This window comes from Gigantopelta aegis, chromosome 2 (genome assembly GCF_016097555.1).
Source record: "Gigantopelta aegis isolate Gae_Host chromosome 2, Gae_host_genome, whole genome shotgun sequence".
NCBI lineage: Eukaryota > Metazoa > Mollusca > Gastropoda > Neomphalida > Peltospiridae > Gigantopelta > Gigantopelta aegis.
Genome location: NC_054700.1, coordinates 16,300,992 through 16,324,681, shown reverse-complemented (window position 1 = coordinate 16,324,681; position 23,690 = coordinate 16,300,992). Strand labels below are relative to the sequence as shown.

Genomic DNA, 23,690 nt, shown 5'->3' with positions numbered 1-23,690 from the left:
TCCATCTCTGTTTAAATTGATAGAATTACTATCAACTAACAATGTAAATGATTTATGTAAATTAGGGTCTGTTCCGAGCGATAGTCCAGTCTATATAGAGTTCTATACAAAAAGCATTCATATTCTCCGTGTCCCATGCAAATACCTTCCTCATTGTTGTATATGCATTTGTTAACTGATGAACTGTAAATGTTCCTGAAAAAATTGAATTGATTACAAATACACCACCTGTTTCTTGCCCCAGCTGTTCCATGATTCCTCCTGGAATGCCAGTTCCAGCGATACCCGGCAATCCTGAAGCTCCCGTAATCCTAACGTGGTCCAGTGATCCCTGTAATACCTACAGCACCATCTCTACCGGAACTCCCTCTGGCTCCAAGTCCAGCGGTCCAGGAAGACCTGTACCCCGGTGCTCCTTTCTGCCTCTTGATCCAGTTCTTCCAGATTCTCCTGTCATTCCCGTTAAACCCGGAGATCCACATTGCTGCCCGTTAAGCCGGTAATACCCGGTGCTCCTGCAGCCCCAGTCATGCCCGAACTCCCAACACCACCCGTTTGTCCAGTCATGCCAACGTGTCCGATCTGTCCTGTAATTCCAGATACACCAATCGGGCCTGGGAGTCCAGTTCTTCCTGATGTCCCTTGGGATCCTGGAGAGCCAGTTCTGCCCGATGATCCAGGTACACCAGTCAACCCAGTTGGACCTGCACGGTAGGAAATAAAAAAGGAATATTTGTTTAACATATGTTTAATATTTCCGCACCACTTTTCATTCCAACATGGTTACTTCGACATACTGTCGATATTGAGAGAGAAGAAAACGTTTGTTTTGTTTAAACGTCATAACTAGAGCATATTCATTTATTTATCATCGGCTATTGGATGTCTTACATTTGGTAATTTTGACTGTCTTAGAGAGGGTAAACTGCTACATTTTTGTCCATTAGTAGCAAGGCATCTTTTATATGCACTATCCACAGATAGGAAATACCACAGCCTTTCATATACCAGTCGTGGTGCACTGGCTGGAGCGGGTAATAGGCCAATGGGGTTCACCAATGGGGATCGATCCTAGACTGACCACGCATCAAGTGACCACGCATCAAGCGAGCACTTAACCAATCGGCTACACCCCGCCCCCGAGAGAACAAATTCACTGTAGCCACATAGGCTACCGATGGATCTGTAATATGCACTTTTCCATTGGCAGGACTCTACATACCACCGTCTTTGATATACCAGTAGTAGGACAATAGATTGGGTGACACATCGCATCTTAGTCGAGGGCCTTTCTATTAAGCTACTTCTAGTCTCGTGAATACATGAAGTCAGTGCTAAATCCTAGACATAATAATTCAAGTTCTTCTAATACGAGCCGGGCCTCCAATAAACGCTGGTTAAGACAGCTGAAAACGGATTCCTCCCTGATATAATTTAGGCACTTTTAGGTGTACAAATAATATTAATTTGTTCATTGTTTTGTTAAAGTTAAAAGTTTTGTTACAGTTCGGAATTAAAAGTTTAAAAATAAATAAGATTGTATATTTGTAGTTTTTAGCTTTAATTTCTAAAATGTGTTTGAAAAACATAATGGCCGGGTCTCCAATAAGCGCCGGTCTCTTTGAAATGAAAAAGCGCCCTGGGACTTATTAGAGGAAATACGGTATATACCAACCAGTAGATCCACGGATTCCAGTCAGACCAGCCAGTCCAGTAGCGCCCGTGATGCCAGTGAAGCCAGCGAGGCCAGCAGTACCTCTCAGTCCAGTTGCTCCAGTTAATCCAATGTGTCCGGCAGACCCTTGAGGTCCAGTCATTCCTGATGCTCCAGTAACACCAGTTTCTCCTTGAAACATTGAACATACGTTAAAGGCATACTGTCACGGATTCAAGGACCTTATTTCTCTAAAAATGGATAATAAATAAAAATTGCATTAATTGTTGGAAATCAAATCTAGCTATCACATCACCGTAACTGAACCATGATGGAGTGTAATCCATGTCATCCCTCTCGGCAATTTTAGTTTTTGAATTATGGACCATTGCCATAATTCAATTATTTTTACAAAATGTCATTAATAAATTGAGTATGTTGGTTATGAAGATGGTTGAATAAAGTACATTTAGGGACAAATCGAATTATTTTTGTTCAGGTAATACTTTGTTAGACCATTAAATAGGTCAGTGGTCTGTGACAATATGCCTTTAAAGTACAATTTGTATTTCCATCGTATTATTTGGTAGTCACCATGTACATAATCATTATATCATTATATTAATTCTATGTTCTTTACACATAATATGCAGTTTGTTATCATTTTACTTATTATTATTATTGATACCAAACCTGCTCGTCCTTGAGGTCCTGTGGTTCCTGTGGCACCACGATGACCGGTTCTGCCTGATGATCCAGTTATTCCCGACACCCCAACAGCTCCAGGCGGTCCTCTCTGCCCTGTAGATCCAGTCAGACCAGCCAAGCCAGGAGAACCACTTGTTCCTATGACACCCGTAGCACCATGCAATCCAGATGTTCCTGTAACGCCTGCCGCACCTGGCATCCCTGTAGCACCCGTATGTCCTGGAAATCCTCTCGATCCAACTGTGCCTGTGTGGCCAGTGTGCCCTGTGATGCCATGGTTACCTTGACGACCAGCATCCCCAGTGAGTCCTTGAGGACCAGTGTGTCCAGTATGTCCTGTAGTACCAGCTTGTCCTGATGTACCTGGAGATCCAGTGACTCCCGAGGCTCCTGTTGATCCATCCGAGCCAGACATGCCAGTAATACCTTGCAATATAAAAAAACATCTATGAATAAAATACCGCAATATTTTAAGTTTTGTTTTGTTTAACGACACCACTATAACACATTGATTTATTAATCATCGGCTATTGTTGAAGGAAATGTTTTATTTAATGACGCACTCAACACATTTTATTTACGGTTATATTGTGTCGTACATATGGTTAAGGACCACGCACATATTGAGGGAGGAAACCCGCTGTCGCCACTTCATGGGCTACTCTTTTCGATTAGCAGCACGGGATCTTTTATATGCACCATCCCACAGACAGGATAGTACATACCCAGACCTGTCAACCCTGTCAACCCTCCCCGGATTCTGCGGGAGTCTCCCGGTATTTGATCAAATCTCCTTTCACCTGTGCGGGAGACAGTTTCTCCTGTTAAATGACATTTTTGTAAGCATAAAAAAAAATCGATCCTCTTTTGTCAAAATAACAGAAGGGAAGTAACTCTGCCTTTTTTTCTCATTCGGAAAATGTCGACTACTTTCGGTTTCCGAGAATGTAACAGGCCTAATTGTCCCGACTGTTTAACCTTTGCCGAAGTGAGAATTGTGGGATAGCCTATTTATATTGTTAAAAAAGCACATTGAGTTTATAAAATGACGTGTTATTATAATGTTTGTTGTCATCGTAATGGCTACGAAGCGTGTTGCCGCTAATTCAACAGGCTGTGTATTGACATTCAGTGTTGCCATATAAAAAAAAAAATTATCCAATTTAGTTCTAATAACACCTCTGAATAGTAAAATGTCTTCCCACTGGATTACATAATGCAACTATGACAAATTTGAACTGCCAGACTCCCGAGTTGACAGCGATACACACGATGCATGTTAAAATCACATGTCACAGCAAGACAACGAAAAGACCAATTAGCTGTATAAACATACTTGTGTCAGTTAATTTTGTATGTTTGTGCGGTAAAATGTTGGTTATAAGGGTACACTTCAAGAAATTATTTTGTACAATTAAAAAATGTTGTGTTTGACATTGACATAAAGTTACTCATGGAAATGGGTATAATTCCGATATATTTCACACGATGTCCGTAATGAGGTTTTACTTATGATTAATGAAAATACAATACAATGTTTATTGCATCATTATAATGATTTTAAATAAGTACCACGCCACTGTTCCTCATTATAGTAAAAACTGAATATTAATTTATAAGATTTATATAAATTTGTCTTTGGTACTTAGGTACACTAACCACAAATGATAATGTAACGCAACCTGTAAGGCTGTAAGTGTAATACCGTAAATGTACTAATTAAATTTTTTATTTCTTGTTCATGTTCTTAACATTTTTGGATGAAATATTTTTTTTTTTTTAAATATGTATTAAATCATAATAATATTTAAACTTTAAAAAAAAAAAAAAAAAAAAAAAAAAAAAATATATATATATATATATATATATTTTTTTTTTTTCAATGCCAAGATCTAAGGTTAAGAAGTATATATGACATTATAAAATATTCATATAACTTATTGTAATAATGTTTTTCTTAAATCTTGCGATTTTGGGTTAAATTGTGTGAATTTAAAAAATCTCCTGCTTTTTCAACACACATCTCCTGCTTTCTCTTGACTAAAGGTTGACAGGTCTGTACATACCACGGCCTTTGTTACACCAGTTGTGGAGCACTGGCTCATCGGCTATTGGATGTCAAACATTTAGTAATTCTGACAGTCTTAGAAAGGAAATCTGTTAAAAAAAAATTCATTAGCAGCAAGGGATCTTTTATATGCACCATCCCACAGACAGGATAGCACATTCCACGACCTTTGATATACCATTCGTGGTGCACTGGCTGGAACGAGAAATAACCCAATGGGCCCACCGACGGGGATCGATCACAGACCGACCACGCATCGAGCCAGTGCATTACCACTGGGCTACATCACACCCCAGTTATAAATGTGGTTTGGATGTCTCATGAATCGCCTCAGTAATACTTGACTACAATTAGATATATGATCCATCTAACACAAGACAGGATAGCACATACCCATGTTTTAAATATACCATTCTTGGTGCACTGGCTGGAACGAAAAATGGCCCACCGATGCGATATTTAAATGCTTCCAGAGGTATAGGAATTATTGTGTTAAATCTAATCTGGGAATCTGGAAACTGGATCTTAGCTATATTCGGTAAAGAAGCACCCCGTCGTTCCCTTCAAGTTGGAAGAGTGGCAACTTAATGCTTTGATGGTTGCAAAACTTCAAATGTGGTATTTGCCTCTAGAAAATCTGAATGTAAATCTCCATTAACCAGTTTGTTTCTGAGAATAGTTCTTCCAATTCAACGAGCTTGTGTATCGTACTGATTTTACGAAACGTGTCAGGAATTTTGTATTGCCCGAGCAAGAGCGAGGGTAATACATGAATCCCGACACGAGTTTCGTAAACTCAGTACGACTCACATGATAGTGTAATAATTTCTTTATTATGGATATTATTATTGATGTTTTATGAATAACAAAACCCAACTCAAAATGTTTAAGCAACCACCAGAAGGAGATGACTGAATGACGTCATATTTCAAATGCAGAGTCTACGCTAGGACTGGAGAAGCAACATCATGTTATGACGTCGCTTCCCACAATTACGTCATTCCACTTGTTATTACACGTGTGCTTCATATGATTATTATTAACTCGGTTATGTTGAACCATATGGATAATAAATAGAGGCTATTTCATGGGGGTTTTCGAATACGATTTTTATGTCAACGAGTGATGTATGAAAACCATATTTTCACGAATTGCGAATCAATGAGTGAAAATATGGTTTTCACACATCACTGAAAAACACCATGAAATAGTATATTTATTATATACATATTTCCTAATTTTTGACAATATCTTTCGCTCTTTGGTAATATCTTTCACTTATCCTATCGAAAACACCTAACGTCATGATATATATCTTCCTATGGAACTTTGCCAGAAAAGTTACTTTACCATAGACTTTTAAAAAGAAATTTGATTAAAATTTATCTTTATTAACATTTATTTAACAATACTGCGGTGCAAACATACCTGACAAATCGATCCTCTAAAAACTCCCACAAAAACAAAACGAGTCGAACGCCGTTAAATTCTTACACTTAAACTCGATGACACTACATTGTGTCATTATTTAGCTTCGTATTCAATTTGTTTTATATATTTTATCGTAATTGCACTTCGTATCCCGTTTTTATAGCTACAGTTGTTTAAATTACATTTTTTATTTTTCAAATACGATCAGATGCATTGGTAATCATCAAATTTAAATACGAAGAACCGAGACAAAGGGAGATAATTTAATTGTGCACTTTTACAAAAAAGTAAATACGACTTCTATATTTTCACTGTAGCTAAAATACAGTGAAAATATGACTTTTCACCGGATATGACTTTTATGGTTTCCGTAGATCTATATATTTCATTGCTATGTATATAATAAATAAATATATGTCATGCTGACTCAGACTTGTTCCTTTAACAGAGATATAACATTATGGTCGATAATATTTGAGAAAAAAAAGTTTTGTAGTTTTGACATTTATTAACTGGAAAAAACCTATTTAATGTCTAACATTTATAATTGATAATATATACAGAGCTTTACAAAGAAAAAATGGCAAGAAACAGATAACAGGTCGCTGAAAAAACTTTTGAAATGTTATTATTGTAAATATTAAAAAGCAGTGATATAAATTAAAACATTAGTGACGACAATGACCCCCCAGATTCACCTGCTGTTAGACTATATATTATGATTTTGGTGAAAACTGTTTTACAGATATTCATTTCATAAACAGATATCATAATACAATGTAAACCAAAGTACTTAGCATTTGCAAATAAAATGACAATGTTAGCACATTTTATAAAAATGAAATGAAATTCTACTCTTATTTGACTAGATTTTTTTTTTTTTTTATTGTCCTCAGATTCGTGACATTGTCGGGGTTGCACATCATAGTAAAATCCTTTAAATACATATAATTATATATCATGTGTATACACATACACACGCACACATGCATACATACACACGCACATAACATACACGTATATGACTGCATATATTTTAAAGATATCAGGGCGGTACCCTCCGGGGGGCAGTTGCCTCCGAGAATCTCACCTTTTTTTACTCCAGAAAATAGCACACACATCTCAGGATTTAACTTGTATAGTGTTTCATTTGTTTATAAAAAGTAGTGACCTCCAGGATTTTGATCAGGGTACGGCTCATATACGTACGCCACACATTATGTATGGTGTACGTCTGACGTAATGTTACGAGTGCTTTATGTTACCGGGCCCTGAATATTAATCAAGTATGTAGTTAGGGATTATGTTTAGGTGGGCAAGAAGTGGAAAGAGTTGAAAAAGAAGTGACTAAAATTAAATACATTGTTTTATTTTTGCACTCTGTAAAACATTTAATGAAGATTCCTCACCATGTGCTCCTACTGCTCCACGAATCCCTGTAAGCCCCGTCAGCCCCGGTAAGCCACGATCTCCTGTCTGCCCCCTGGCTCCAGTGACACCAGCTGCTCCTGACCGACCAGGTAACCCAGTTGATCCAGCGAGTCCAGTTACTCCTGTACCTCCAGGCATGCCAGACTGTCCCCTGGAACCAGACCTTCCTGTTATTCCTGCTGCTCCTGCTGCACCCGTTAATCCGGTGATACCAATAGCACCCGGGTTTCCAGTAAAACCTAGAATTAAAGATCTGCATTTTACAGAACTTGACAGCTAAATCTTGTTTACTCCAAATCATTACTTTCAGGACCCAACGACCCCCACCCCCCCCCAACCCCTCACCCCCCAAGAAACAAAAAGAAAATCCAACCAACCAACCAAACAAAAACAGACTAACCCCCAACCAAAATCAAACATGTTAGTTTAAAGCCTGACAAAATCAGAAAAAACTGTCAGTTTCATCTTTTGGTTATAATTATTCATCTTTTTGTCTACTTATTATTTGTATGGTTAAGATCTCCTCTAGAAAAATAAATGAATGCATGTTTAAGGTAACAACCCTACATAAAGAATAAATTGGCTATAAGGTGTCAAAACAAAAGTTAAAACATGAATGAAGTGATTACCAAATAGATATTAAAATGCAAACGTTATATTAAAACAAAGTTTAAAGGCAGCGCAAAATATAAATATCACAAGTATTTTAAATTTCCGAATGAAAAAAACTACAAAACCCTAATAAAAACACAACACACACTGGACATAACCAGGGACATTCCTGAGTTTGCTGCAACTTTTAAGGTGTTATCGACTAACAAAATTTTTAACGATTGTAATTACATATCAAATATATTTATCTGCATAAAATATTAGTGGCTATATATTAAACGTGTTTCTGATCGTTTTAATATTTTTTACTAGGTTAAATTTCATTTTATTTCCTAAAATGTTATTTTTGTCATACGTACGAAATTTGAAAACAGAATCCAGTTTGGGCTCTTTACAAATATTACGACAACCAGAAACACACTGAATGTACAGACACTGATATTCTAAACAAGAAAATATATTTAATATGTAAGTTTAATGGTAGAAATATTTTATCCATCGGAAACATCTTACAATGCAGCAATCTCGGGAATGTCCCTTTAAGGTTGTTAGCCCTAGAATTTAATGTTTGGAATAGGATGGAATTTATTTTATTATCAATCATAATCAGTTGGCAACAACCGATCAGCTTTCGAATTACATGAACATATGTAGGGAGTTGAATTATAAGGAACATAATCAGTTGTCGCATGTACCTTACAGATGACTAATTTTACCTTTAACAACCATTTAATCTGTTTACTTTAATGTACACATAAAAACTAAGCAAAACCTCAGCATATTTACATCAATTCTATTGGATAAACTGGAGGAACAATTAGAGTTAACATTTCTCCATATGTACACAATCGATTATGGATATTTGTAATGGATCATCACATCAGTAGGGCGAAACAGATAAAATTTGAGTATAATACTCGAACATTACATCATCACTGGTAGAATTACGTCTCTGTACCGGTTTGTCCAGGTAATCCAGTCATCCCAGAGACACCATCCTGTCCTGATTGTCCTGTGACACCAGCAGCTCCTCCAGGACCTTGTGCACCAGTCCTTCCAGTAGTCCCAACAAGTCCTGTACGTCCTTGAGGTCCTGTTGAACCTCTAGATCCAGGGACACCAGTGTGACCTGTCAGTCCCAGGGCGCCGTGTTGTCCAGACACGCCAGTGATGCCTGGTGCTCCTGGTGTTCCAGTCTGACCAGCCGGACCTGGAGTGATTAGCAATAAAGATGTATGCCGTGTCATTGCTACATTCAAAGTATCACTGTACATGGTTCCCCTTTAATTTTTAGTGTAAAATTCTAAATTGTCCCGGTAGTTGTCTGTCCCGGGTCAAGACTCTGGCTTTCCAGAGACGGGACCCAAGATGGACATGCCTGAAACCATAGTGGTATAGGGGCATGTTCAAAAAAAGAAAAACGCCTTTTTTCATACTATGGAAGAAAGAAACAAAATGTTTTGTTCAACGATGCATTCAACACATTGTATTTACGGTTATATGGCGTGAGACATATGATTAAGGACCACAAAGATATTGAGAAGAAACCCCTGTCGCCACTTCATGGGCTACTCTTTTCGATTAGCAGCAAGGGATATTTTATATGCACCATCCCCCACAGACAGGGTGGTACATACCACGGCCTTTGATATACCAGTCGTGGTGCACTGGCTGGATCGAGAAATAGCCCGAATGGGCCCACTGACAGGGATCGATCTCACACCGAGCGAGCGCTGTACCACTGGGCTACGTCCCGCCCATGACATGTTAAAAAAGTTCAAAGTCTGTATATAGTTTGATACTACTGTAATGCAACCAGAAAAAAAACCTCACTGGTTTACTTTGAGATATTAAATGCAACAATAAATGCAACAATAAATGCAACAACTCTACAACAGTATAGCAAATCGAAAGAAGCCGAGGTATACAATTTGAATTTAAAATCTCCATTTTGGGTGGGCGTTTTTTTCCTTTATTTTTGCTGTAACAGCAGGTGTTTAAGCGCTGTAAATGTATGTAATTACACACGTACAAGACTAAGGTATGCTTTGTAACATGGGACCATAATGTCTACCACTGGCCGTCTGGAGTGTTGAGAGTGTCAACAATCAGTCAAACGACACTTTACATCAGTAGGGAGTCGGTCAAACGGCACTTGACATCAGTAGGGAGTCAGTCAAACGACACTTTACACATAAATACAGATTTCACTACTCTTAACTACTATTCTAGGTCACTTTTAAGTATTTACTAATTATGTGAATCAGTCTGGTTGGTGCTATACACCAGCTATTCCTCTGTTCTATTTTAAAGACACACTGTCAGATTTAAGGACCTTATTTCTCTAAAAATGGATAATAAATCAACCTTAACTGAAACACGATTGGAGTGAAATCCATGTCAACCCGGTTGACTATATTAGTTTTTGAATTATAGACCATTGCCATAATCAATTATTTTTATGAAATATCATTAATAAGTGGAGTATGGCGGCTATGTAGATGGTTGAATAAAGTACAATTAGGGACAAATCAAATTTATCTATTTTTAGGTAATACTTTGCTAGGCTATTTAATAGGTCAGTGGTCTGTGACAATAGGCCTTTAATTATTTGATTTACTAACCTCGTGCACCAGTCCAGCCTGTTCTTCCAGTATCTCCCTGGGCGCCAGTGGGACCTGTATGTCCAATTTGTCCCGCCATACCAGTGATTCCTGTAACACCGGCAAAACCTTGAATACCAAAAGCGCCAGATGCTCCTGTGTGTCCTGGGTGGCCTGCCACTCCCGAACTACCTGGCAATCCAGACATGCCAGTGATGCCTGGAAAAGATGTATACATATTGTACTGGAACGGGAAGGTATAATAATCATCCATTCAGCAAGACCTCAGCTCCTTTTAAACTATGGCTAGTTGTCGAGACGAACAACTTCTCTTGCGGTATATTTTAGAACAGCTTTTAATAAAATCTATGCCTGCTATTTCACTGTTGATGCCACTGATTCTTTGATTTCTGTCTGGTTAATTTCGACACTGTGTAGAGAGAACAAAGCAACCTGCTGCTATGACACACATGGTGATTGCTTCTAACAAATAATCAGCAAGAGAGATGCATATTCCCATAGACAGGGCAATACATACCATGCCTTTATATATACCAGTCGTGGAGCACCGGCAGGATCAGAGCAGAAATCCACTCTATGAAATATATTATTTTTCCATCACCATGAATTGTTATAAATTAAAATCTGCTCTTTAAGAATAAATACTAGTACATCAATAACACATTTAAAATATGTATTATGGAGAGTTACATAACCGCAAATTGCCATGAAGCTTTTAAAATATAAAAGGGCACAGGGATATAGAAACATAAATAAATAAAATGTTGTATTTAACGACACACTAAACATTTTATTTAGGGTTATATGGCATCAGACATAAGGTTAAGGACCATACAGATATTGAGAGGAAACCCGCTGTCGCCACTACATGGGCTACTCTTTCCGATTAGCAGCAAGGGATCTTTTATTTGCGCTTCCCACAGGCAGGATAGTACAAACCATGACCTTTTTGTACCAGTTATGGATCACTGGTCGGTGCAAGTGGTTCACACCTACCCAATGAGCCTTGCGGAGCACTCACTCAGGGTTTGGAGTCGGTATCTGGATTAAAATCCCATGGCTCGACTGGGATCCGAACCCAGTACCTACCAGCCTGTAGACCGATGGCCTAACCACTACACCACCGAGGCCGGTCACATTTTAACGATGACACATCTGTACTGACTAAACATTTTTGCGACGTCTAATGACTAGTGTTAGTTCCATGAAGGTCACGTAGAGATACAAACCAATAGCACCACTCTGTCCAGCTGGTCCTGTTGATCCTGGGTCTCCAGATCTCCCAGATATTCCTATGACGCCTTGTGGTCCAGTCATTCCACTCACTCCGGCAAATCCTGGAAAATTCAGGGTCAATACAGCATCAACTAAATATTAGGTTATTGGTCTCAGCAAACAACAAAACATGACACCATGAAACGTCACATTAGCTACATATTAGTGCAATGCAAATCTGAGATAGTAAAAAAAATATCAACTATCAACTGAAGGAATTTTGTACATTATGATGCAATAATCGAGCGATGATTAGGACCTCGAAACCGTAATAATGAATGAAGAAATTAATTAAAGTTTAACAACACAGCAAAAAACTGCATCTCGGCTACTTGGTTTCAAAACAAATGATAAAGTTTTGTTCGTTGCACTGCAATAAAGTTCGTTAGGTTTTTTGTCCAAACCCGATGGATTGCTTTGATTAAACTACTCGTTATTCCATCAACTAGTTAATAGTTTTATTAACATAGATAAAGAAACAAAACCAACAAGCAAAGTCAAATAAAGCAAAATAACTCAAAACACATGCACTAGTAAATTGCTTTTGTTTCAAAAACCTATAATGTTTTGTTTAACATGTTGCTGAATTATTAAAATCACATGATAACTACTGGTACATAAATGTATTAAAATTTATTCTAATACAACTGGCATATAAGTCTTTTTCCATTGATTAATTTTCTTGTTTAATCGACCGATTTAGGTACGCTGTCATGGGCAACATGGATTTACCACTTGACCTGATATGTGGTGTTTTCATTTTGTTTTAATTCCGGGTCTTCCGTTTTCTAAATACTGATAAAAATAATTTTCTTTAAAAATTTAAAAAAAAAATGCTTATCTGCCTCTTCCCAAAACCCTAATTTTGTGATAAATCGTTTTATTATATAACATTTATTGAAATATCAGTGAAATAAAAGTGCTATCAGTCAGTCAGTGACGATAACACATTTTAGAGTGAAATGTTCACTATTTCACTCTAAAATGTGTTATCGTCACTGTATAAAGTGTTATCTTCACTGTAAGAGGAAAGCCGGAACTATTTTGCTGCTGGCATTTTAAAAATAAAGATATATTGCCAAAAGTTATATAATAAATAGAAAATTTCGATGTCAACTATAATTTGTATCTCATCTCGTGATGTATGCAATCATATCACACTTGTCGCGCAATCGCGACTCATGAGATATGATTGCAAACTTCACTCGATGAGATATAAATCATATTTGACAAAAAACATGAAATATCTTCTATATAGTTAACGAAACAGTGATGTTATCCCCTAAATTGCATTACCTTGTAGACCGGTAGCCCCAGGATGTCCTTGCTGTCCTGTTGCACCAGCAAAGCCGCTCTGTCCAGTAACACCCGGCACCCCGTCATTACCATGACGACCAGAAGTACCAGTTATACCGGAAGGTCCTGTTTGTCCGGCGAAGCCTTGTTGACCTGTGGTATTTTATAGATTATTAAACACCCATGTAAAGAAATTGTGTCTTGTTTAACGATCAGTATTAGCTAGAGCACACATTACCTAATAAATCGTTTGTCAATGTAAATAATGGTTATGGTGAAGTGAAAATACAAATAAACACAAAGACATAAATAAACACAAAGACATAAATAAACACAATAAAACAAAACGTATTAATCTTTATTTTACAGACTCTCTGAAGGTATTTATGTAAAACTGAAGGTAATTTAAAAATAAAATTATCAATGAAGATAAAAACAAATGGGCTTCAACATATTCTGAAAAGCAATATTTTAAAGGGACATTCCTGAGTTTGCTGCATTGTAAGATGTTTCAAACTAATAAAATAGTTCTACGATTAAACTTACATATTAAATATATTTTCTTGTTTAGAATATCAGTTTCAGTATATTCAATGTATTTCTGGTCGTCTTAATATTTGTATGAAGCCCAAACTGGATTTTGTCTTCAAATATTTTAGTATGTACAAAAACAATATTTTAGAAAATCAGAGGAAATTTAACCTAGTATAAATATTAGAATGATCAGAAACACATTTAATATACAGCCACTAATAATTTATGCAGAAAAATATATTTGATATATAATTACAATCGTTAAAAATTCTGTTAGTCCATAACATCTTCAAACTCAGGAATGTCCCTTTAATTTAGATTTTTTTCTGGAGCTAACAAGCATGGGTTAATTTTAAGTAGCTACATCCAATTTCAGAAGACGTTTGTTTTGTTTAACGACACCACTAGAGCACAATGATTTAATTAATCATCGACTATTGGATGTCAAAATATTTGGTAATTCTGAAACGTAGTCAAAGGAAACCCGCTACATTTTTCCTAATACCGAAAGCAATGGATTTTTATATGCACTTTTCCATAGACAGGAAAGCACATACCATGGCCTTTGACCTAGTTTTAGAAGTACATACTGTTCACATTTCATATATAGATGTTCATTTTCAGATACACTATATATGTAACAAACACAAAGGCGGTGATAAACACTTTTTATTTTTTAATTTTTTAATTTTTTACAACTGATACTTTAAGCAAAGACATTGCAAGTTAAAAATACATAAATCACTGGAAAATATTTTGAACTGCCTAATAACTATGATCTATAAAACAATTTAATCCACTTGCCTGTATGCCCAGTTGCCCCAGCTGCGCCATCTTGTCCCCTTGCACCTGTCAGTCCAGTAATACCTGCTGCACCAGTGATTCCAGGAGAACCTACTTGTCCCGTCATTCCCGTCACGCCTTGGTCTCCTTGCAGACCTGTGGTTCCAGACTGACCTGCTGGGCCAGTTCTTCCAACAGACCCAGATGCTCCAGTAGCTCCAGAAATTCCTGCCACACAATAAGCAGCAATAAAACAACTATTAACTTCGCAGGTGTCTTTAATCATTTTAATCAGGAGCTTCAAGAGGAGACTGACATCATGTATATCATTAATGTTATTATACTACTTACCGTTTGCTAGGAATGTACCAAATATAATTAGGTCATGATTAAAACAAAAATGTGTGCACATTTAAATTTGTGTCGCAAGTGGTCAATCAGACGATTCCGTTTGGATGTTCCATACATCACTATTCTAATATATGACTACAAGTAGATATTTCATCCATCGAACAATAAATCCTTTTGCCTTATTTTACATATGCTGTTCCAAACATCTCTAGCGAAAGTTAAGTGGTATAGACCATCTGCACTTAATAAAATGAATGAATGAATGAATGAATGTTTAACGACACCCCAGCACGAAAAATACATCGGCTATTGGGTGTCAAACTATGGTAATGCAAATAAATAAAGTGATGATCAACATCAATATAAAAATTCAAGGTTTAAACAAAAACAGTGTAAAGAACTGTGCAAAAATACAAATACAAATATCACAGAATTTTACGGACACCGAATTTTACTCTAAACTTCAATTTGTGCTGTATTTGCCATTCTCAAAGAATGTTACACCCCTGCACCACGGTGAGGTTACAGCACGCGCAGGGGTTAATAAAATGATGTCAAACCAACTGCAGTGTTTGTAAATAGTTAAATTTTGATAAGAATGATGACATCAACTTAATTGTGAAAATGGTCTCAATGTTTACGAATGACCAAAAAATAATTGCTTGAAAACGATTCCACATTGATTTTTTGTCTTATCATCAGCTATTAGACGTCAAACACTGTTTTTTAGAGGAAACCCGCTGTATAGGCTAATAGGCTAATCTTTTACGACAGGCAGCAAGGGATCTTTTATTTGCGCTTACCACAGGCAGGATAGCACAAACCATGGCCTTTGTTGAACCAGTTATCGATCACTGGTCGGTGCAAGTGGTTTACACCTACCCATTGTGCCTTGCGGAGGGTTTGGAGTTGGTATCTGGATTAAAAATTCCATGCTGGGATCCAAACCCACTACCTAGCAGCCTGGAGACCGATGGCCTAACCACGACGCCGGTAAAACGTACACAGAGATGCACATCTATGGGAGGAAGGAAGGAAATGGTTTATTTAATGACGCACTCAACACATTTCATTTAAGGTTATATGGCGGCACACATATGGTTAAGAACCACACAGATATTGAGAGGAAACCCGCTGTCGCCATTCATGGGATACTCTTTTCGATTGACAGCAAGGGATCTTTTTATGCACCATCCCCACAGACAGAATAGAGCATACCAGGGCCTGTATTATATCAGTCGTGATGCACTGGCTGGAATGAAAAATAACCCAATGGTCCACCGACGGGGATCGATCCTAGATCGATCGCACATCAGGCATGCGCTATACCACTGAGCTACGTCTCGCCCAATGCACATCTATAGATGTAGCTATGAGAGACTAAGCTGACTATTGTCGGTGCCATCGGAAAAGTAAATACCTAAATTTCGCCTTTTGATAATGCCAAGGCAAGAAAATAGATTCCTCACATACGCGTTATATTTTAGAAAAAAATCCGCTAATATAACCCATACCTGCTATTCCACTGACGCCAGTGATTCCTTGACTTCCATCAGTTCCAGGTGACCCCCGAGCACCGGTCTGTCCAGATATTCCAGCAACCCCTTGTTGTCCCGTGGCTCCAACAGTTCCTGACATTCCTGTCACACCAGCAATACCTGGGACACCTGTAGTTAAAACAAGGTGTTCACACTTAAATACCCTTTTAATGATGCCGATTTTTCTTTGCATACTGAAATTATTTCTTTCTTAGAATTACTTCTTTTTTAGAATTACAATATTGCCATTGATAGAGACGTTTTTACTAGTAAAGTTCATGGAAAGGTTTGCTTCCTGCTACACAATGATGTCTGTTATTCTAGAGGCCCCTGTATTTATTTATTTATATATATTTATTCTTGTTTAAAGGGACATTCCAGAGTTTTCTGCATTGAAAGATGTTTCCGACTAATAAAATATTTCTACGATTAAACTTACATATTAAATAATTAAAAAAATGTTTAGAATATCAGTTTCTGTATATTCAATGTGTTTCTGGTCGTCTTAATATTGGTAAGCAGCCCAAACTGAATTTTGTCTTCAAATAATTTCGTACGTACGAAAATATTTTTTAGGAAATAAAATGAAATTTAACCTAGTACAAATATTAGAACGACCAGAAACACGTTTAATATACAGCCACTAATAATTTATGCAGAAAAATATATTTGATATGTAATTACAATCGTTACAAAGTCTCTGTTAGTCGATAACATCTTAAACATTGCAGCAAACTCAGGAATGTCCCTTTAAAGCTACATCTTGATTCCTCTGCATGACCATTTTCTTCAACAACGTATGGTTATATCAATTTACCATGTCAAGAGCTATAGAACTCGATCCTTTAAACTTCGATATAACGGTGTTTGGGTGTATTAAAACGTTTATATTGTGTACCTGTCTGTCCACTGACACCCGCTGGTCCTGTTCTACCAGACATTCCGGTGATCCCCACTCGTCCACTTGGTCCAGTGATTCCAGCAGAACCAGGATCACCTTTTGCTCCAGGCGATCCACTGGTACCCGTGATGCCGCTTATACCAGCAGGACCAGTAGCTCCTGCTGAACCTATGCAAAGAAAAGGAAAGGAATATATGTTTAGCAATACCTCAGAATGTTTTAAACCAAGGCTATTTAATGTCTAATATATGGTTAATTGGACACACGGAAAATAGCTATTCCTACTGTACAGAAGTCTACACGAGATCCTTTGCAGCCTTTCCTACATACAGGCCAGCATACACCATGATATGTAAGTGTTGGGACCTTGGTTGGGACGTCAAGAAAACAGTCCATCAAGGGCTATAGACATGTTTTATTTAACGACGCACTCAACACATTTCATTTACCGTTATATGGCATCAGACATATGGTTAAGGACCACACAAATATTGAGAGAGGAAACCCGCTGTTGCCACTTCATGAGCTACTCTTTCCGATTAGTGCAAGGTATCTTTTTATATGCACTATCCCACAGACAGGGTAGTTAATACCACAGCCTTTGATATACCAGTCGTGGTGCACTGGCTGGAACGAGAAATAGCCCAATGGACCCACCAATGGGGATCGATCCCACACCAAACGCGCATCGAACGTACGCTGTACCACTGAGCTACGTCCCGCTCCTTCATGGGCTATAGAAACTACTCAAGGAACATCATTAATATTAGTGAATAGTCGTTATTGATTATATCTGGAATATATTTATAAAACACAAATAATTATGTTGTAGCGGCAGATAGAGGGGGGAAGGGACGAGATAGAGTGATGTCACAGAGGCAATACCCACGTTCAATCATATTAAACACTGAAATGTACACATACCTGCTATACCTCTAACCCCAGTGGAACCAGACATTCCCGTTATTCCATGTGCTCCATCTATGCCAGACATCCCTGTAATGCCAGGCGTCCCGATGTGTCCCGTTGCCCCGGTGATTCCAGTAGCTGACACTCCTGATGCTCCTGTTTGACCCGGTAAACCATCAACCCCTGAACGTCCTGATACTCCTGTTGCACCAGAAACTCCAACCTGTCCTGAAGCACCCACGGCACCAACTGGTCCTGGAAATTAAAACATGCAGCATATTTATTACCTCTTAAACGTTTTTACTTAAAGAAAATAAGATGAAATTTAACCTAGTACAAATATTAGAACGATCAGAAACATGTTTAATATACAGCCACTAATATTTTATGCACCAAAATATATTTGATATGCAATTACAATCGTTAAAAAGTCTCTGTTAGTCAATAACATCTTAAAAAGTACAGCAAACTCAGGAATGTCCCTTTAAAATACTTTCTTCAGTTTATTTATGCTTTGAAATATTCATTAAAAGCGAAATGATAAGTAAAGACATATGTGTTTTTATCATCCATTAAAAGGCTATTGTATGAGATATCGCTGGTACAATAAATTGCGATTACTCCTGTGATATTCTCCTAGGAGATATCGCTTCTTTTGTTACGTCACTATGTTTCAGCGCTAAACCTTTAGTGACACCACGTCACTGTCGTTCTGTGATTTAACGAGTCTATCCCTGCTAAATATTGTGACATTCAACCCACATTACTGACATTGTTTACAATTGTCGCAAAGAAAAGAATGATAATGGATGAAAAAGAATACCCCCTCGTGTCTTGTGATATCATAATTTATCAGCACTCGTTGATAAAAGTATAAAATACTCGGCAAGCCTCGGGTTTCATACTTTATCAACTCGTGCTGATAAATTATGATATCAAAAGACACGAGGGGAGTATCCTCTATATATAGAAAGAACCATTAAGATGGCAACAGTAAAAAATATGCAATTGTTTATGGTAAAATGTTTTATATATTTATCTCTGATACTTGAAGTTTGCATTGTCTGTTCACAAGGTCTTGTTTTTATTTTTGGTTTGTTTTAATGATTAAGGCTGAATTGTTTATACCGATGTCATTTGTTCACTCGGTTTCACATAGACGTACTTCGCTTGACATCCCGAACAATAATTTTTTGGGGTCGGTGAGCCATTTAAACATTCAGTCTTATTATAAAATACACAAAACACTTGCTTTTTTCTGTACTCAGTGATATGAAATCACTGGGGAGAGGTTATTTTTCTCTCTAGTATCAGGTTTTGGAAAGTGGCACTAAATTAGCCACTGATTATAAGTAACCAGAATTTCGTTTACATATCTCAATTATTGGTAGCGTTGAGTGTTAAGTGAGGATGGGAGGTTTTTGTAGGACGACAATAAGCAAAATCCACCAGAGCAGATTAATTAGTTAATCACTGGCTACTGGATGTCAACCATTTGATAATTTTAGAGAGGAAACCCGCTACATTTTTCCATTAGTAGCAAGATATATATTTTTTTATGTACCATATCACAGACAGGATAGCACATACCGCGACCGTTGATATACCGGTTGCGGTTCACTAGCTGGAACGAGAAATAAGTAAAGCTGTATTTTGTCATTAGGTACCAGAGAACAACGCATCATTACTCACAGAAGTGCTTTGGTTATTTTTTATATATATATAAAAATTCTACTTACCCACGGCACCCGTTTCCCCTGTCTGTCCTTGCAAACCCATGACGCCAGACACTCCAGTGATGCCTGCAGGTCCTTGCAAGCCTGTTGTTCCCGACTGTCCACTGACGCCCGCCATCCCCGTCACACCAGGGGATCCTGCAGCGCCCGTTAGTCCTGTGATACCTGTGATTCCATGTAACCCAGGTGAACCAGCTGAACCCGTCATTCCAGTGCGACCTGTTTGGCCTGGTGCCCCAGCAATCCCCGCATTACCCGAGACGGCAACGGCAGGACCAGGAGGTCCAGTTATTCCAGTAGCACCTGGGATGCCAGTTCCTCCAGAGGCACCAGTTTGTCCTGGAACACCAGTCCGTCCTTCTGAGCCACCCTGTCCGGATATTCCCGTAATACCTGTATCTCCTTTGTCCCCCTTTGAACCTGGCAAATTAAGATGGACTATGCTCTAGAAATTCAATTATAAAAACATATTTTGAGGCAAAGCGATTGGCATCTTCGCTTTCATTAATGGTTCTACAATTGTTCAGCATAAAAAAAATGTCAAGCACCTTCTTTTGATTCAATTATTTCTAATGACTAATGGAAGATGAACATAATCTGTATAGCGTTCTTCGTTCAGTCAAGAAAACGTTGCTTCTGTACTATTTTCCATATACAAAATGAATGTTTCAAAATAAATTAAAAAAAACAAACATATTTCACATATGCAAACAAAACTGCGTTCAGTTCACATTTTTCAGTAAAGGGTGTTTTAGTAAACTTGGTATTATTTAGTTTGAGAACACATTAATACAGACCAATGGCCTGAATGACCGTCCACGTTTTAATCAATATAAATTTCTCATATATCAACATAACCCAGAGAAATACCTATTTAATGTTTTACCTGTTTGACCCATGATGCCAGTAGCACCAGTTATTCCTGCAGCACCTGCTACTCCTGTTTCTCCCACTTGACCAGAAGAACCTCTTGGTCCAGCTCCACCTGTATGTCCACTTACTCCAGTCACTCCAGCCAACCCCGTCCTGCCAGGCGTTCCCGTCAGACCAACAGATCCGGTCTGCCCAGCTACGCCAGTCTGTCCTGACGTCCCTGTGATTCCAGCAGCGCCGGCTTGTCCTGTCAATCCAACAAGGCCTGTCGCTCCTGTGGTCCCTGTACGTCCTGCAGATCCCACTGATCCAGTCATCCCCGACTGGCCGGTGATGCCCTGAGAGCCAGCAGCTCCAGTGGAACCAGTCACACCATTGAAACCTGTGAGTCCTTGGGCTCCTGCTACACCAGTGGTACCTTGGAGACCAGCAGTACCTAGTATAAGGATGAACAATTGAGGAGTCTAAATGACCGGCATTGGTAGTCTTAATGTTTTAGCCAACAATACTGAGGCTGGAATTTACCAGGTTCACATATCAGTGCTGGGATACAAGCACAAACATGAGTTTAAATTAATGAAAGGAAAGAAAGAAAGAAATGTTTTATTTAACGACGCACTCAACACATTTTAATTACGGTTATATGGCGTTGACATATGGTTAAGGACCACACAGATATTGAGAGAGGAAACCCACTGTCGCCACTTCATGGGCTACTCTTTTCGATTAGCAGTAAGGGATCTTTTATATGCACCATCCCACAGACAGGATAGCACATATCACGGCCTTTGATATACCAGTCGTGGTGCACTGGCTGTGACGAGAAATAGCCCAATGTATGGGCCCACCGATGGGGATCGATCCCAGACTGACAACGCATCGAGCGAGCGCTAAATTAATGAAAGGAGTCCAATACACTTGTGTGGCCTTTCATATAAACTGACCCCCCCCCCCCCAAAAAAAAAAAAAAAAAAAAGAAGAAAAAGAAGAAGTTTGTTTTGTTTAACGACATCACTAGAGCACATTAATAAACCAATCATCGGTTATTGGGTGTCAAACATTTAGTAATTTTGACATGGTCTTAGAGAGGAAACCCACTACATTTTTCCTTTAGTAGCAAGGGATCTTTTAGATGCACCTTTTCACAGAGGATAGCATTTGCCACGACTTTTGTTATGCCAGTCGTGGTGCACAAGCTGGAACGATAAAAAGTCTAATGGGCCCACTGATGGGGATCGATCCGAAACCGATCGACAATCAAGCGAGCGATGTACCACTTCATCAAATCTGCGTCATTCAACGTGAACACTTAATCGTGCAGTCATTTATTTATTTCATTTCGTTTCATTTTTTTTTTATTTTTCCCCCCCCCCCCCATTTCATTTCATTTTTTTATTATTATTTACCAATTCGTTTTGGTCTCGTTTTCCAGTATTGCTATTTTATTGTCAACACTTTTTAAAATTGTCTTACAACATTACACACTGATTGGAGTATTTCACATTAAATCACGGTCGAATTTTTTGGGAACAAAAACAAAACCCTGATTAGTTCATTATGTATTAGAACATCACAAAATTAAAACTATTTTATCAAAAACAGAAGTAACATAATATCTTGGGTCCGAGTCCTTGCGAATGTGTTGGCTAAAATTCCATCCAATCCGATTCTTCGACTTGCTGGAACATTACGTGCAAAACAGTTTAGCAAACGACCTTGAACAACCTTGAACACTTGATATTCTGAGCAAGCCTCGGTTCTGCGTCTCTTATCTTCTTACCTGTTGCTCCAGATGTTCCCGGCACTCCCTGGCTACCCGTCTGCCCTGATACACCGGTCCTCCCCACTTGTCCAGCCACACCAGTAGATCCTGCTATACCACGTGCACCTAGTGCCAAACAAAAGTCAAAAGTCAAAGTGTTTGTTAGAGATGCAAGTGTAAGATCTCTATATACTTCTAATTAAGGGCAAGTAGATGGGTAATTTTCTGCCAGTGGCATGTTAGCAAGGTTTGATCAGAGATGATTTCTAAACTGAGTAAATGGTGGCCTGTGATGCAAGCTATGTATACTCGGTAAAACTAAAGCAAGTGTATTGTGTACAATATACAAATAAACAAAAATATATACCGTTACTTAATAAAAAAAATTGTTTTGTATATGTATCAAAAGAAATGTTTTATTTAACGATGCACTTAACAATTTTGTTTTAGTTATGGTTATATGAAGTCAGGCATATAGTTAATGATAACACATATTGAGAGGAAACCTACTGTCGCCACTTCATGGGCTACTCTTTTCGATTAGCAGCAATGAATATTTTATATGAACCATCCCACAGACAGGATAGCACATACCACGGCCTTTGATATACCAGTCATGATGCACTGGCTGAAACGAGAAATAGCCCAGAGGGCCCACCGACAAGGATCGACCCTAGACCCACAGCGCATCAAGCGAGCACTTTACCACTGGGCTACGTCCCGCCGCCTCCCCCCCCCCCCCCCATGAGTGATGGACAAAATCAAAAGTCAGCGAATGAATGAACGTACCTGCAGCTCCAGTTTGTCCAGTTATTCCAGTAATCCCCGCCTGACCATCAGTTCCTCGTGTTCCAGTAGACCCCGACATTCCAGCGACTCCCTGCTGGCCTGTCTGGCCAGTCACACCGACAGGCCCGGGAGAACCCGTCAATCCCTGGACACCAGCAGCCCCTGCAATAGCATTCCAAAGACAAAGTTTAATAAAGGTAGATCTATAGTTTGTTTTGTATAACGACACCGCTAGAACGAACCAGACGCGCCACTGGAACCTGTGGAGCTTGTTGCTATACCAGTGGCACCTTGGGAACCAGCAGTCCCTAGTATAAGGATGAATAATTGATGAGTCAAATGACAGGCATTGGTAGTCTTAGTGTTGAGGCTAGTATGTACCAGGTTCACATATCAGAACTGGAATACGATCACA

General features: G+C 38.4%; 2 protein-coding genes across 2 annotated transcripts; both read right to left on the bottom strand.

Annotated features, from left to right (window-relative positions):
* Nucleotides 1-443: 443 nt before the first annotated feature.
* Nucleotides 444-16,432, bottom strand: LOC121377072 (collagen alpha-2(I) chain-like). The gene is made up of 10 exons (XM_041504938.1): nt 16,282-16,432; nt 14,438-14,644; nt 13,100-13,252; nt 11,758-11,865; nt 10,529-10,726; nt 8,863-9,114; nt 7,271-7,531; nt 2,348-2,788; nt 1,676-1,846; nt 444-704 (listed from the first exon to the last, which is right to left on the bottom strand). Exons 1-10 carry the CDS (start codon nt 16,403-16,405, stop codon nt 463-465), a joined length of 2,157 nt encoding a protein of 718 aa, XP_041360872.1. The 5' UTR covers nt 16,406-16,432; the 3' UTR covers nt 444-462.
* Nucleotides 16,411-23,438, bottom strand: LOC121387411 (collagen alpha-2(I) chain-like). Its single transcript, XM_041518522.1, has 7 exons — nt 23,276-23,438; nt 22,505-22,612; nt 20,738-21,160; nt 19,855-20,271; nt 18,131-18,370; nt 17,220-17,374; nt 16,411-16,434 (listed from the first exon to the last, which is right to left on the bottom strand). Exons 1-7 carry the CDS (start codon nt 23,352-23,354, stop codon nt 16,411-16,413), a joined length of 1,446 nt encoding a protein of 481 aa, XP_041374456.1. The 5' UTR covers nt 23,355-23,438.
* Nucleotides 23,439-23,690: the final 252 nt, after the last annotated feature.

Coding starts and splice junctions, on each gene's coding strand:
- LOC121377072 (XM_041504938.1), bottom strand. CDS start 16,405: ATGTCAGGAACTGTTGGAGCCACGGGACAACAAGGGGTTGCTGGAATA. Junction 11,866..13,099: donor TGGGGCTACCGGTCTACAAG/GTAATGCAATTT, acceptor TGAATTTTCCAG/GATTTGCCGGAGTGAGTGGA. Junction 2,789..7,270: donor TGGAGCAGTAGGAGCACATG/GTGAGGAATCTT, acceptor TTATATTGCAAG/GTATTACTGGCATGTCTGGC.
- LOC121387411 (XM_041518522.1), bottom strand. CDS start 23,354: ATGTCGGGGTCTACTGGAACACGAGGAACTGATGGTCAGGCGGGGATT. Junction 22,613..23,275: donor TGGACAAACTGGAGCTGCAG/GTACGTTCATTC, acceptor GTTTGGCACTAG/GTGCACGTGGTATAGCAGGA. Junction 21,161..22,504: donor GGGAACATCTGGAGCAACAG/GTAAGAAGATAA, acceptor TCCTTATACTAG/GTACTGCTGGTCTCCAAGGT.